This window comes from Phoenix dactylifera, chromosome 1 (assembly GCF_009389715.1).
Source record: "Phoenix dactylifera cultivar Barhee BC4 chromosome 1, palm_55x_up_171113_PBpolish2nd_filt_p, whole genome shotgun sequence".
NCBI classification, from domain to species: Eukaryota; Viridiplantae; Streptophyta; class Magnoliopsida; order Arecales; family Arecaceae; genus Phoenix; species Phoenix dactylifera.
The window spans coordinates 40388551-40403908 of record NC_052392.1 but is presented as its reverse complement, the minus strand read 5'-3'; the positions used below and the strand labels follow the sequence as shown (position 1 = coordinate 40403908).

Below are 15358 nucleotides of genomic sequence, written 5' to 3'. Positions count from 1 at the left end.
AAATTCAACCTAAATCGCTGCTGCAGCTAGCTTTTCCCCATTCAATTTTTATATCCAAAATTGTTGATCACCCCCAGCCTTAAATCTATATCCAGATTGGAATAAGTTGCATATCAATGTATAATACTCTATTTAAACTTCATTTACTTGATTTTACATTAATCTGAATTAAAATCCTAGACCCAAAGAACTCTGTCTTAGTTGTAACATAAAGTTAAGGTTGTCCCATTTTGAGTCAAGTATATCCATTAAGCCTCTGTCTATTTCAATTCCACATCCAATTGATGACTAATTCTTGTAGGACGTAGGCAACCCTTAGTGTATGACTATGAATGTTCGAAAGCTCGGTTTAAGTTTTAATTGGGCCCATCGAGTTTGGTCCAAGTTAAGGAGTTTTGGTCAAAAAATTAAGGAAATACGCAATCAAGAAAAGGAAAAAATAAGGCAAGCCAAGAAGCTGCATATATTACAAATTTTTAGAGTATTTTAAATTGTTGAAACAATTGACTTTATCTTATTTCACCATTTAGCAATTGAGTTTGAAATCTAGGAAAATTAAAATAATGCTGAAAATCAATGAAAACATTATATTAATCAATTTAAAATATATACCGATCAATTCAAAGTGTAAAATATTATTCACATGTTTCAATTTTTGGTAATAATCTAATTATCGAATAGAAAACTATGTAATTATATATAAGAGAGAATGAACAGATATAAATTTGCATACAATTTCTTTTCCCAGATAACAAGAGCACATTTTGAAAAGAAGAGGATGGTTTATATATCTTAAAGCCAAACTCATAGTTGCTTCCAATCTTCTCAAAAGCTGCCCCAAGCAGGGGTTGGGGAGAGGGGGTGGGTGGGGGGAAGGGAGCTTTTAAGGATAGAATTTTGACTCATGCGTAGGCATTGTAGTAGTTTTAGACAATTGATAGTCAAAACCTTGAAAAAGAAGCAATTTATCTATATTGCATATACACATAATTTTCATTCAGTTATCCAATATTTTCAAATAATTGGAAATTAAAGCATATTGAAGCAGCCCTTTTTTTGGTTTAAAGCTAAAAGGATTGTTTAAAAACAAAATAGTTCGTTAATGCTTAAGCAAATGCGTTTGTACCATAAATATAAGCAAAACATTGTTCTCGAGAGAAGCTGGAAATACTAAAGTTGGCTTATGTGAAGGACCTAGATCAGCTCCCTGAGTGATGAATTTGCCCTTCTTAAGATCAACATATTAGATGTAAATACCGGGCCAAATGGACCGACCTGGATTATGGTCTGCGGTCCATTTAAAAACCCAAACCTGCAACCATGATCGCCCGCTGTTGAGGCGGTTACAACCGCCTAACAGCCACGTTCGCCACCCCTCTTCTCTTACGGCCGAAGGCTATTAAAGCCCATGGATCCCTCGCAAAGGAGCTCTATCAGTCTCTCATTTCTTCTCACTCTCTTATTTTCTGCTACAAGGAACGGAAGAGGGATCTGAGCTGCCGGAGGGAACATCACAGAGTTGTCCCGGAGCTAGGTAAGTCCCTGACTTCTTCTTCCCTTGTATTATGCAAGTAGATCTAGTTTAATCATGGAACAACAAAACAGAGAGACAACGAAATAAAAGAGATCAAAAGAAGAAAAGGAAGGAATAAGATGCAGTGGAGGAAGGGGGGAGATCTCACTCGTGATCTGACATTGGCCAAATATCTTTCTCCTTCATCTGATCATGGCTTTTACCACTGCAATCAAAACCCTAGGTCTAAAATCCTAAAATGCAAACATACCATGGAAGGGTCCTCGGCTCATGCAAATCCGGTTCCCATGGGTGGAACCGGTTTGATCTCAGCCGGAGGAGATCGGAGAGGAAGGAGAAGAAGAGGATCTCTATCCTCCGGCCGTGGACGTCGCCGTTCGGGGCACTGCGAGCGTCGTCGGGTCGACCACAGGCATCGGCCGCGAGGCCAGCCGTGCGCCATGCGGACGCCGCTAGCTTGGCCGCAGACCGGCGTGCACCACCGGCTTCTCCTTGTCCATGGGGAAGGGAAACCCCCCTTCACTAGAGAGGGATAAGAAATGGAAGACGAAGAGGAAGGGAGGTCGGCCGCTACAGGCTGAGTCGCGAGCAGCGGTGGCCGGCCGCCGGCACCGTCGACCTCGGACCCGGCTCCTCTCGAGCGCCCCTCCCGAGCTCGCCTCCTGGTTTCATGGGAGAAGAGGAGAAGAGGAAGAGGAGCTCGGGAAGGGAAGAAGAAAGAAGGAGAAGAGAAGAAGAAAAGAAGAAGAAAGGGGGAAAAGAAGGTTCGGGAAGTGCTATTCCGATCTTATATCCCATGCTGTCCTCCCCATTTCTTTGTTGAGATCAGTTGAGCGACTTATCAGAGATTTCATTTGGGGGAGGCGTGGTGATAGAGGTAGAGCACATCTAGTGGCTTGGGAGGTGGTCTGTCAGCCGATTAGGCATGGTGGTTTGGGCGTGCCGTCCTTGGTGGCACGACGGGAGGATTCGGTTATGCGGATGGCAGCTAGTCTCATGCTGGAGCCCGAGAGCTTATGGTCCTCCCTGATGAGGGCTAAGTACGGTGCATTGACGGTTGGTGTTAGGGCGGGGCGGCTCCACTCCCCTATCTGGAGGGAGATCAGTGCTAGGGCTTCATCAGTGCTTCCGGCGAACCGGTGGGTTATCGGGGATGGTATGTCAGTGGATGTCCTTGAGGATAGCTGGGTGACTGAGTTACCGATCAGCAGGTTGCCGGCCATGGTGGACGCAAGTAGGCTGATGGGACGGCGAGTTACTGATCTGCTAGTTCCAGGGGAGGGGAGATGGGATGAGGTGTTTGTTCGGGAGACTTTTGGGGAGCACCTGGCGGAGAGGATTTTGGCCTTACCGATCCCACTCCGGGCGGAGCCTGACAGATTGGTATGGGTTCCGACAGGCCGGTCGAGGGTGCGTGCCAGGGACATCCATGTGTGGACCAGTAGGGAGCCGGAGAGGCGGATTGATGGCAGATGGATATGGAGGATGAGGGTGCATCCCCGGGTGGCGCTTTTTCTATGGAAGGTGGCCTGGGGCTGCCTTCTGACCAGGAGTGTGTTGGCCAGACGGGGGATGCGGATGGGCTCCCTATGTGAGATGTGCCTGGATGCTGAGGAGACCATCGGCCATGTCCTGCTCCGATGCCCGATAGCAGTGCAGTGTTGGAGATCGGCCTCGGCGATACTCCCTCCTTTGTGGGAGTCGGAGGAGGATTTGTTGCGGTACCTGTGTGAGGCTAGTCGGAGACCGGACGATGCTGAGACAGGTTCCATTGTGGCTTACCTAGCCTACCACATATGGCTGGCTAGGAATGACCGTCTGTTCGAGGGCGGGCGGCTATCCCCACGGGTTGTGATGGAGAGAGCACTGCGGCAGGCAGCAGAGACATCTGTGCTGTCCACGTCGGCTCCACCTGGGAGGACTAGGGATATCTGGGGTACCTTCACTGCTGTTTCAGCGTCCAGGTTTAGTTTTTTCTCTTGGGTACCCCCACCCCCTGGCTATCTTAAGGTGAATTTCGATGGTGGTATGGCGGAGGATGGCGCATCCGGGGGTGTGGGCTTCGTGATCAGGGACCACTGTGGTACACTTATCGCGGCTGGAGGACGGAGTATCTTTGGCTGCTCGGTGGTGGGAGCAGAGCTGCAGGCTGCTTGGGAGGGCGTTCTGGTCGCGAGACGGGTTCTGGGGGCCGACAGACTTGTTCTTGAGGGTGACTGCTCGACAGTGATTGACTGGATACGAGGTGTGGACACGTATGGGGATGGTCACCCGCTGATACGGGATACACGCAGTCTGGTACGAGAATTGACTTCCTGTCAGATTGTCCATGTCTACCGAGAGGCGAACAGTGCAGCAGACTGGGTCGCCTCTCACGTTGCCCGGCATGCTGGGGAGGTCTTCTGGTCTAGATTAGAGGGCGTCCCACATGCTTTATTTTGTCTTCTTTTCTTTGACATGTCTGGATGTATTCACGTTAGAGGTATATGAATGAAATACCGTTTTCACCAAAAAAAAAAAAAGGGAGGAGAGGAAAGAAAAGAAAAAGAAGAAAGAAAAGAAAAAGAAAAGAAAATAAAAAGAAGGAAAAGAAAAGAAGAAAATAAAATAAAATAAAATAAAAATGTTGTGGGCCGCAATGGGCTTAATTCCGGGATGGGCTTCAAATAGATTTGGATTTAGAAGCCTGAAGCCGGGCTGGGTTCTGGTCCGAGCCCAATAATTTTTAACCCAGAATTAACTGAACCAGTATACAATTGACCCAAGTCTGAACCATTAATTGGGTCAGATCTGAACCAGTATGCAATTGACTTAAACTTGAACCAGTAATTGGGTCAGATCTGAGCCAGAATGCAAATGGGCCCAGACCTGAACCAGAGGGCAATTTGGTCTAAACCAGAAGTGGAATTGGCTCAGACCTGAACCAAAAGCTGAATCAGACCTGAGCCAGAAATTAAATCAAACCCGAACTAGGAAGTAAATTAGACCGGAACCAGAAATTGAATTGGGCCATGGGCCTGAACCATAAATTAAATTGGGCTATGGACCCGAAAATGAAATTGAGTCCTATGGATGGGTTGTAAATGACTTTAAGATTATAAATAAATAGAAATTAAATATGTAAGTGACATGTAATTTAATGATCTTGCTAGGTATTGGAGAATTGGCATTTGATGGGCAAATTAAGGTAAGTAACTTGTCTTAATCTTATTATGGATCATGTATCACGTTTTATAAGATGAAAAAGTATTATTTATGCAATTGGAATTATGTATAAGAATTGTGGAAAAAGTACCTAATATAATCTTATATTTTATCAAATACTTGTGATTACTTGATTATGAAATTGTATGTGATTATTTATGTCTTCACAAAATTAAGATCAAGCATGTGTTAGCAAATGATTACATGATTTTGGATACATAGCATCCATCATTATTATTATTATTATATTATGTACACATGATTATGATGTTATAGAAAGATGCATAGAAAAAAATAAAGTTTTTAGCATGATCATGAATTTTATTCAGCATGATGCCATTATTCACTTTCCAATGTATCGATGAGAAAAGATTTATGAAAAGCATGATATGTTTTAAAGAACTCTCAGATTGCTATGTACGACCCCCGCCAGTGGGTAACAGTAACTAGGCATACGACCCCAGCCAGTGGGTAAAAATAACTCGGCTTTACGACCCCCGCCAGTGGGTAATAGTAACTGGAAGATAGACCCTGCAGTGGTAAAGGCCTTGCCGTGGGAATAAGAGCGGCCATAGCTACACTACCATCTGAGAGTATGAATTTCAAAGTATAGAATAATGGCAAAAGTTTTATGATGCATAATCATATTTATGAAGTTGCATGAATGGACATGCATAGTTTTATGACTGGTTGGATTATTTGAAATGTTTACTTTATTACAAGCACAGATTTCAAAGCATGAATAATAACAGCACATATTTTAAAGCATGATTAATGATGAGTACGGATTTCAAAGTAAGAATAATGATAAGTACGGATTTCAAAGCAGTGAATAAAGACAAAAGATTTACATCTGGTTTGATTATAGAAAATGCTTTCTTTATTACAATCGTTAGTTTCTTAAAATAATGCATTAGTATGAAAAATATTATGCTTGATCTGATAAGATTATGCATTGTTACTTACTGAGCTTTATAGCTCATATCCATTTATTTATGTTCTTACAGATGAATAGGAGATGCTAGGAACAAGGAGCGTGACATGCTTCAGGGTTATGGGGAAAAGAAAATGAAACATTAAATGTTGCTATTTTTAGATGCTTTGTAATCAATCTTTTATTGATGAAATAGTTGATAACATTTAAGAATATAATTGTTCATAATTGATTTGAAGTTTTGAAGTGGCTGCGTGTTATTGCGGGTAAAGGTTTGCAATAGCACGGCCGTGTCATGATCCGAATTCGGGGCGTGACATTAGAGGTGCAAAAGGATTAGGTTTTCTCAAATTTAATCAACTTTATCATACGCCCATCCCTGATACAAAATATAATCTTGTGAGTTGTTTTGCATTCCTTAGGGCCTATTTGGATGTTGGAAACCATGATCTGGATGATTAGGGCTGATAGAGAGAGAGTTCGCATTCAAAGAGACGAAGGAAAGGAGGAGTCAAAGAGAAACATTCAGCTTGTTTTTTCTTAGACATACTGGAAGGATCAGATGTTTAGACATGCACCTGCAATTGGAGCATGTGTAGACATGCATCCTTCAGCACAGGACTAAAAAGGGGAAAAAAGGAAAAAAGGAAAAAAAAAATCATCATCTCCAGAATCTCTTCCAAGAGTTTTTCACATAAGACATTAGGAGATTTGGGAGGAAAAAAAAAAAAAAAAAAAACTAAAAGCTCGCTGTTGAAATCAGAACAGTTGAGCCCAAGCCTTTCCCATCTATCTAGAGAGAGAGATATGGTTGGATACCTGGCCGAGCTTGGTTGAGCCCAAGCCTTTCCCTTCGCAGCCACCTCCGCCGCCTTCTTCACTGCGCTCATTGTTGCTCTCCTCGGGACTTCTTTCTCTCTTCTTGCACCTTGTGAATTGGACGGGTTTTCCCTTCTAGTTTCGCCTTCCTCCTCCTTGAACGATCCGAGATGGACGAGGAGTTGGGATAGTAGGGATGGATGACCCCGTTTGCACCGCAAGGCCTTGCCTTGAGTGGTTATACCCGAAAGTGCACCACCTCGCTGCGTACAGATGGGCCTTTGACGGTTCAGAAAATCTGGGGCTCCTTTTCAGCTTAGATAGCACCTCGTACGGTATTCTAGATCTGAAAGCCCCCATCTTAGAATTTCCTCAAGATCAATTTTAATGGGTTGGTAGTGGATGGAGGGCATCGAGGAGGTATGGGGTTTGTCATCAAGGGACTCAGGTTCGAGAGTGGTGGCAGCTGGTGGTTGTCGGATAGCTAATAACTTAGTTCCTAATGCTGAGTTGCAAGTTGCATGGGTGGATTTTCGATTTGCACGATGCATCCTGCAGGCCAGCTCTATCATTTTGGAGAGTGACTCAGCCACTGTGATAGATTAGATACGGAGGGCCGAGCGGAATGGGGGAACCACCCTCTGATTCGAGATATCTGGGCAATGGAGAGGGATGGTAAAACCTTCCAAGCCCGACATGTATTCAGGGAGGCCAACGGGGTCACGGATTGGGTGGCAGCTTATGTGGCTAGCCATTCGGATGGTACTCTATGGACCCGGGAGAGGGAGCTGTGTGGGGCACTCCGTGATGTTTTGTTTTCAGATTTTATTAGATGTATCTGTACTATTTTAGTATGATGCGCCAAAAAAAAAAGTGTACCAACTCGTTCGTTTATCCGCACATTCCATCGGTTCCAATGATAGGTCCCATAGCATAGCTTAAAATTCCAGTAAATAAAAAATTTTAATAACTAAATTTTTATTTTATATTAAATAATAAATTTTAATAATTATCGAGCATAAATTTTTATCGTTGGTATTGGTATTCGTATGATAAAAGGAAAATTCTGCATAAGCTAATCTCGGTGCAGAAACTCTCATTATTGGTATCGGCTTTATTGGCATCGATCCCGTGTAATAGGTGGGGTATAGTATTTTTTTCTTTTTTTTTAGCTGATTGAAATACAATATAACAATATAACAAATTATAATTGATAGAAAGCACCAATACCCAACTTCTGTTGTATATTAAGCAATAAACTTTAATAATAGTTGGGCATATTCGTTATATATTAAGTAATAAATTTTAATAATTACCAAATATACTAATATTAACGATATTAATATTGATGTCTATATGGCAAATGCAAACTTTGCACAAGCTAGAGTCTTCATTTTAGATGTATATAACATGATAGATGTATGCATTCGAGTTGGTTTAATTATGTGCATCAACTTCAAATCATGCAGGCTCTACATCCTATATTTGTGTTCAATAAGAGATTAACAAATATATATTGGATATTTGTCATCTATCTTCAGATCCATCAAACCAAAATGCGAGATAAATGGACAAGATAAAAAGTAAATCAATGGACAAAAAGGAGAAAAAGGCTGATCACATAGAGCCCAAACTATTCCCTCCTCCAAAAATTGAAACTCTATGCTATGAAGAGATCTAAATGTACTTGGAAGAGCTGCTGCTTAGATGTGTTATCCATGAAGAAGCTAAAGATGTCATGAGAGAAATCCATGCTAGATTTTGTGGCCTACACATGAGTGGTCATATGTTGGCGGGAAAGGTTGTGAGACAGTTACTTTTAGTTGGCTATGGAGCATGATTATTGCAAATTTGTCAAAACCTACCTCAAATATCAGATTCAAGCTAACGAGATTCATGGACTATCTTATAAGCTTCACATTATTTCAGCACCTAGGCCATTTGCAACTTGTGGAATACATATGATGATAAGGAAAATTGATCTGGAGACATCCAACAGGCATGAATATAGCCTAGTGAATATTAATTATTTCACTAAATAAGTAGAAGCAAGCATTACCCTTCAAGGACTGATTTGTTGCTTTCGTGTACCATATAAAATTAATGAACAATGGGTTGAACTTCATAAGAACAAAGATGGATGAGCTTTACCAACAATATCACATCAAGCAAGAATCACTACTCATCTTACTGACCACGTATAAATGGGATAGTCGAAGAAGCAAACTTTGACGTAGGATTTTAAGGGAAGGTGGTTGACGCTTACTAAGATTGGTCCGATAAACTTTTATACTTTGGGCATATAGAGAAGTAGTAATATAACTTTGATGCTGATGGGGGGAAAAATGGAAGGTGTTTTTGAGAAGAAAATGTGTTTCTCTATTTCTTCATTTCATCGAGAGATTGTTGAATCATTGAAACGAACAAGAATGACGCCGTCCGACTCCAGATACATGGGTTTTTAACTCATAAGAAAATTTGCTAGAAGCAGCGGATCGAAGACAATTCCAGCCAAGCAAAATTTTAGTTTGTTCGATTAAAACCCTGCACTTCCTCTGTAACTACACCTTCCACCAAATGGTCATCACAAGCCGATTCCAACCGACTTGATTTTGTTACTTATCCCCAAAATGCTGACAGAAGAGTTGGAAATCTGGAAAGCATCCTGCAACATTGGGGGGACCATGAAAAGCGAAAGTTCTCTCAGGTTTTGCTAAAGGTTGGAGCCTCTGATGAAGCACAGCTGAAAGCAACCCTAATGGACCTTAAAAAAATCCCACCACCCATATCTCCAGCACCAGCAGATGGCCAATCATGTCACGCCACCACACGCATGCACAGGGACACAATGGAAAATGCAGGTGGGCTAATCATCCCATGATCTCTATTTTTTTGTTGCAAAACAAAAAGCTAATCAATCACAGATGACTGAAATTTTTCATACGCTGTTGTCTCATATTCTCACTAGCTTTTGTAGTATTAGGCCATCAGCTTTCATGGGTATCCATTCATGCCAGCTCATGCTTCTGTATGCTTCCTTGTTGAGATTGTTGGCCCTTGCATCATTGGAACTGGCTCTGTTCTTTCCTCTTATCTCCCCCCGCCCCCTCTGTTTTCCTTAGTCGAAAAAGAGGCTCAGCTATTCTTGAATCCATGGAATCTGAGGCTCCGGTAAGGGATGAAAGAGATGAAGAGGTATGTGCAGAAGTTAACCTGTTGTTCCCTTTTCTTTTTCTTTCTTCTAATTCTAGCATTGATTGGTCATGTAAAGGAAAACTGTCCATCACCTACTTCAGATTGCCAAAATGCATAAATAAATATATCTCTTTTATTTGTCTTGCTTCTAATGGGCTCCTTGTTTACTTACCTGCATATTTCTTACTCTTATCAATCTATGCAAATGTGATGTGGAATCTCGTAGTCACGAATCGCTGAAATACATGAGTTTAGCCTAAGAAAGTTGGAAAAGACTAATAATTTTTCACTTGATAATGATCTGGGGCGTGATTCTCTTTGGTTGGCTTCAAAATTTCCCCGCTTGTTATTGCTAATCAGAGGAGTAGCCAGCAGGCTGATGTTGTGTTATAGGATGGACTCAAGCCTCTAATATTCTCAGTCATGAAGTAGGATTACTCTAGATAAACGTGTCTCTTGTTTTTTTTTTTTTTAATCCTTTGACCCTGGCAACAATATCTGATAAATCTAGCGACCCTATGGAGTTTTTCATTATGCTAACTTTTAAAGTGCAAGCTCTGATCCTTTTTTTCTTCTTACACTTTACCTTTCTTATTCCTTTTTTGTTGGGTGATAGCAACTTGTCTTTGCTTCTTGATAGTAGATAGGCTAGTGAATCATGAAAAAGATATTTCGCATGTCTAACCTGATTAGATTGGAATATTTATTTTTGGGTAAAAAGAGTTGGCAGATTGACCCTGTTTTGTTTTAAGGTAAGTGAAACAAATAAGACCAATTTCCCTTGGGAACTAAGGAACAAGCAGCAGATAACAAAACATGCATCCAATACAGCTCAGAGTTTGGAACAAAGGAAAGAAGAATCTGAAACAAAAGGAATAGTTATTTTTATTGGCATGAAGAAGGGTATTGTGAAAGGCCCTCTTTCCCAAGATTCAACTTCAGTTCATATCAAATGCATCTATTCTTTGTACTTACGAAGTTAATCTAGCTCTGTTGCCTTTCTGTACTAATTTCTTAATTTCTTAGTATTTGGTTATGAACTTCTTTTCTTTCTTTGAACTTCTTTTTAAAGTTCTGCCGCTCATAATAATGATTTATTACCACTTATGTTCTAAAATTACCATGGTTATTTTGCCAGCACTCAACTTTGAGATGTGTACCCACCAGTTGAGCTAACAGCTGTTGGTCAAATTTATTATTTTTTATTAATTAAGTTTAATAGTTTTTTAAAAGCAAACTTTACTAATTTACTATGAAGAGATTATAATATGAATTGGGTTGATAATTGTGGACCTGATGTTCTTTCTCTTTGTGTGTGTGTGTGTAAGGTTTGCTTGATTGCTAACAGGCTTAAAATTTTTGCAGCATGTTGATGAGATGAAAGCAGATGATGATATAAAAAATGTTCATGAAGTGAATGTTTCTCAATCCAAGAATGTTGAAGAAACACATGAGGGAGAAAAGATCAAAGCGGAGGGTTCACAAAATGTTGAAGCATCTATAACTGAATCAGAAAAAAAAACAGAAGATAAGGAAAATGACACTGTGGTTGAACAAGTAAAAACAGAAGAAGAAGATGATAAGTCTACTGTAACACCATCAGTTGAAGTTGAAGTAGAGAGCCAAGTTAATGCAGCTGATACTCCTAAGCCTTCAACTGAGGCAGTAGAAAAACCAGCAGAGGATACAGAGGCGTCTAAAATGCAAGAAAAAAAAACTGAAGCAACAAAAGAGCCAACAGTTGAAGAAACTGCAATTGAAGAAATTGAAAGCAAGGAAGAATCTCCAGTAGCTTCTGCTGCACCAAGTTCTACACCAGTGGGACCTTCAACAACATTTACTGTGTTCGAGTCTACACCTGATGCCATTATAACCCCCAGTGTGGAAGTTAGCGAGCTTAAAGAACAAGTAGGAGCTTTAGTTCCTGATGTAATAGAAAAGAAAGATTTTGATCCCGATGCTGATGCAGGTAAAGAGGAATTTATGAAGGAAGAAAGTGGTTCTGCCGCAATTAAGGTTGAGGCTATTCATACAACCTCGGCTACTGAAGTTGCTGAACAGGTTGGGAAGAGAGAAGTTCATGTTGAAGAAGAGAAGCCAGAAAAGACAATGGAGTTCAAAAAGCCAACTATAAGTGAGAAAACCAAAACATATGATGCTGCTGAAGTCGTTGAAGCCTCTGGGGCTTTAGGAGATGTCGAGGTGATCAAGGAGAAGAAAGATGAAAGTTTTGTAGGTGACGGTGCAACTTTCGTAGAGACCTCCAGGGACCTTGATGCGGTTGGAGGGGAAGGCAATGTTAAAGCACCAGTTAGAGAACTAGAAGGTGACTCTAAGGAGGCCATGTCAGAATTGAAGCCAGCAGAAGCTATAGAGACTATTAAGACTGAAGGTTCAGGAGACAAGAAAGAAGAGACTGTGAAGGCTGATGATCAAAGTTTAGTTGAACCCACCAAAGAAGGTGGTGATACAAACACAGATGTAGAGGCTTCTGAACAGAAGGTTATAGCTAAGACATCTCAACGCCAGTCAAATAACATAATATCAAAGGTGAAGCGGTCAATTGTTAAAGTGAGGAAGGCAATAGTTGGGAAATCACCCAGTTCAAAGAACATGTCATCTAAAGGAAAAGATGAGTTAAAAGAAAAATAGAGTGGAAAGTAGGTGTAGATGCAGATTGGGTCTTAACGTAAGAATCTAATATATTTGTTTTTTTCATGCTATAAAGCTCATCCTTGCATGTGTTAGCATCCTGCCTGTGCCAATGTTTCTGCAGAAGACACTGCAATATAAGAAGTGCACTTGTATATAGAAGATAAGATGTCAATTCAGGAGGATTTCTACTTCAGCAACCAAGTCGCGTGCAGGGAAGGATTCACAGAAGGTCACGGTCTTTACTTTATGCCTGCGAAGATATAAAGTGGAATATCTCTTTGTATTGTTGTTGTTTTCTTTCAGTATGTATGCTTGTACTTGCCTTGTGATATTTTTGCCTGTATGTATAGAATTCTTTTGGTTGATCATGTGGTGTGTATGATTCTATTTATAGTTTATAACTTAAAATATGTTTTTGCTACTTGGGCTTTGAACTTTTGCTCTACCTCTACCTTTGAATTAGGATTATATGGCTGATGTACTAAAATCATTTTCTTTCTCATAATGTTTGGGTGATGAATTTTTGGAGCACGAAACGTTTGTTTAACCCTATAGGAAGCATGTGCATTGAGTTATCATGGATACATATTTTTAATGACAACTGAGTTTTCTTTCATTTTTTCAGTTAGGTTGCAACTCCTGTAGAGCCACCTAGAGTCTGCAACTTTGATCAGACCGAGCCTAAACCCGATCAACCCAACTCACTCATGCGTCGGGTTAGACTGATGTTTTGTGAACGTGGGTTGCGAGCTTGAGCTTAAAAAATTCTGAGTGGCGTAAAGTCAAATGAACCACTCGTCTTTCTGAGTGCAAATTCTGAGAAGCTATGCACCGAAGCATTGCGCCAACCGGCAGGCGGTCGCCTAAGGCTCAGGCCGGCCCTGCCAACCGCATCTAGAATGTAGAGAAGGAACGATGAGTAGAGACAAACCATATTTTGACATCCATCTGCGATGGTGGGGCATGACTCTTGGAATGAAATCATGGGAGTGGATGTCCAAGACTTGGTCTCTCATAGCCTCCTTCATGCTTCTGATCTCCTTAGCTGACCCGGACCAGAATTTGTAGGTAGGGCCCCTTATCCCTTGCTTCCTGAATCTTTTTGTTATGATATATGGCCTCCATGTGAGATATACCGGCACGCTCCAAAGCCTTGTGATCAGTACCACCATGAAAGCACCCAATAATAATCCAAAATAACCCATCTACACTGGAGGATGGGGAAAAAAATGAAGTTAGAAGCCTAAAATCTGGTAGTTAAAAGCCATTTCTTGTTTTGAAAAACCTCTACTTAAGGTGCTACATTTGCTTCAAAATCTGTGTTTTGCTTCTTCATCCAAATCAGCTTTTGTTCCCGCTTTAGGTAACTCATTAAGAGGGCATTTTGGTAGAGGGTGATTACTTCAAGATCAAAGGTGATTCGAGTCGAGGTGATGAGATCACCGTATTTGGATACACCAGGGTAAATCCTATGTGGTAGCCCAGATCACCCCCACTTTTCAAATCACCATCCAATACGGTGATGGAAAACCCATCCTTGAGGTCGGTATCCAAGATCAACCTAAGGCAATAATCTTGGGCTAAAATTTAAGGCCAAAAATACCTCTCAGTCCAGTGAGAAAAGTTGGTGTATCAATATACCATTAATATATTATATCAATATTATATGTATTATATTAATATCATATGTATAATATTTATGATATATAATATTATAATATATCGTCAATCCTATCCTTCTACTTTATATTTATATTATAAAAATATTTAATATATTACTTCTATTTGTTTATTTTCCTAATCAAAATAAATATGAGTATTAAAACAATAATATATTACAATTATAAATAAAAATATTAATTATATAGGATTAATAATTTATAAAACTAATAAACATATTTTTATGAAATATATTAATAATTAATATGATAATAAATATAATAATAATTTATTACCATATATTTTTATATGATTAATAAATATATATCTATAAAATATTTCAGAGATAGTTTTGGTATCATATGGTCAATGATCTTGGATTCTTATGTAATACCAAATATATTTCTCTTAGATATTTAGGGATCTTTAGTTATTTGAATTAGCATACCAAACACGTTGAGCTTAAATCATCGGAGATTAGATTACCTCGGAATAAGGAATCCTAGTGATTTGAGATCACCTTGGTGATCCTATTTGGATCACTAAATGCCACCTAAAGGGGTGCTAGCAAGGAAGCCACAAGAATCTAACATGCATGCTCATCTCCACATTAGATAACACCTCTAATAAGGTGGAAATGCACTCCACCAAATTGGCTTTTGGCTTTTGTATCCTATGCATAATCAAATATACTTTGCATTCTTGAATCACTTGCCCCAAGATGGGGAGACGTACCTCTCTAACCGATCTAGAATCCTCCAACACATTTTCCTTAAACATCTTCCTTTGCCATTCAAAAATCACCACACAAAATATTGCATTAGATCAAGAGCTCATATCTTTCACATCCAAATAAAAAAAAAAAAAATTCGCTCATCGAATCCCAACATCAAAATCCTTCTATCAACTAAGGTTTATGAAACAAAGCCAATCATCCATTATCACTTTAATCTATACGACCCCCAACCCCCAACCCCCAACCCCCTTTCTTTTTTGATGAGAGACCTAGGAACTCCTAACCCGAATTCACTAACAAATACTGAATAAAAGATGTAAGACAAAGAGCGGAAAAGAGAAAGTGATATATACTAAATATTAAAAAATAGAAAAAGAAGATAACCTGCAATAGGAGTAGCTACTGCTTGAGTTGGAGGTATTGCTAACCAAGGTATAAAATTGGTGAGTTAGACAATGTTCTCCTTCAGTTGTGTAGGTACCCCTTCATATCATTATCCGATAGGATAGAAGCAATCACCACACTTGCTTTTGCCCTTTAACATTCTTCGAGTATCGGTAATAATTCTCCTATTTGCTTGCACTTCTCACAAGTTTAGACCATAAACTAATGCCTTATATAT

The 15358-nt window shown here is 40.0% G+C and overlaps 1 protein-coding gene across 1 annotated transcript; it reads left to right on the top strand.

The window, feature by feature from the left end:
• Positions 1-9417: 9417 nt before the first annotated feature.
• Positions 9418-12775, top strand: LOC113463223 (chromatin modification-related protein EAF7-like). Its single transcript, XM_026807525.2, has 2 exons — positions 9418-9686; positions 11052-12775. Exons 1-2 carry the CDS (start codon positions 9645-9647, stop codon positions 12336-12338), a joined length of 1329 nt encoding a protein of 442 aa, XP_026663326.2. The 5' UTR covers positions 9418-9644; the 3' UTR covers positions 12339-12775.
• Positions 12776-15358: the final 2583 nt, after the last annotated feature.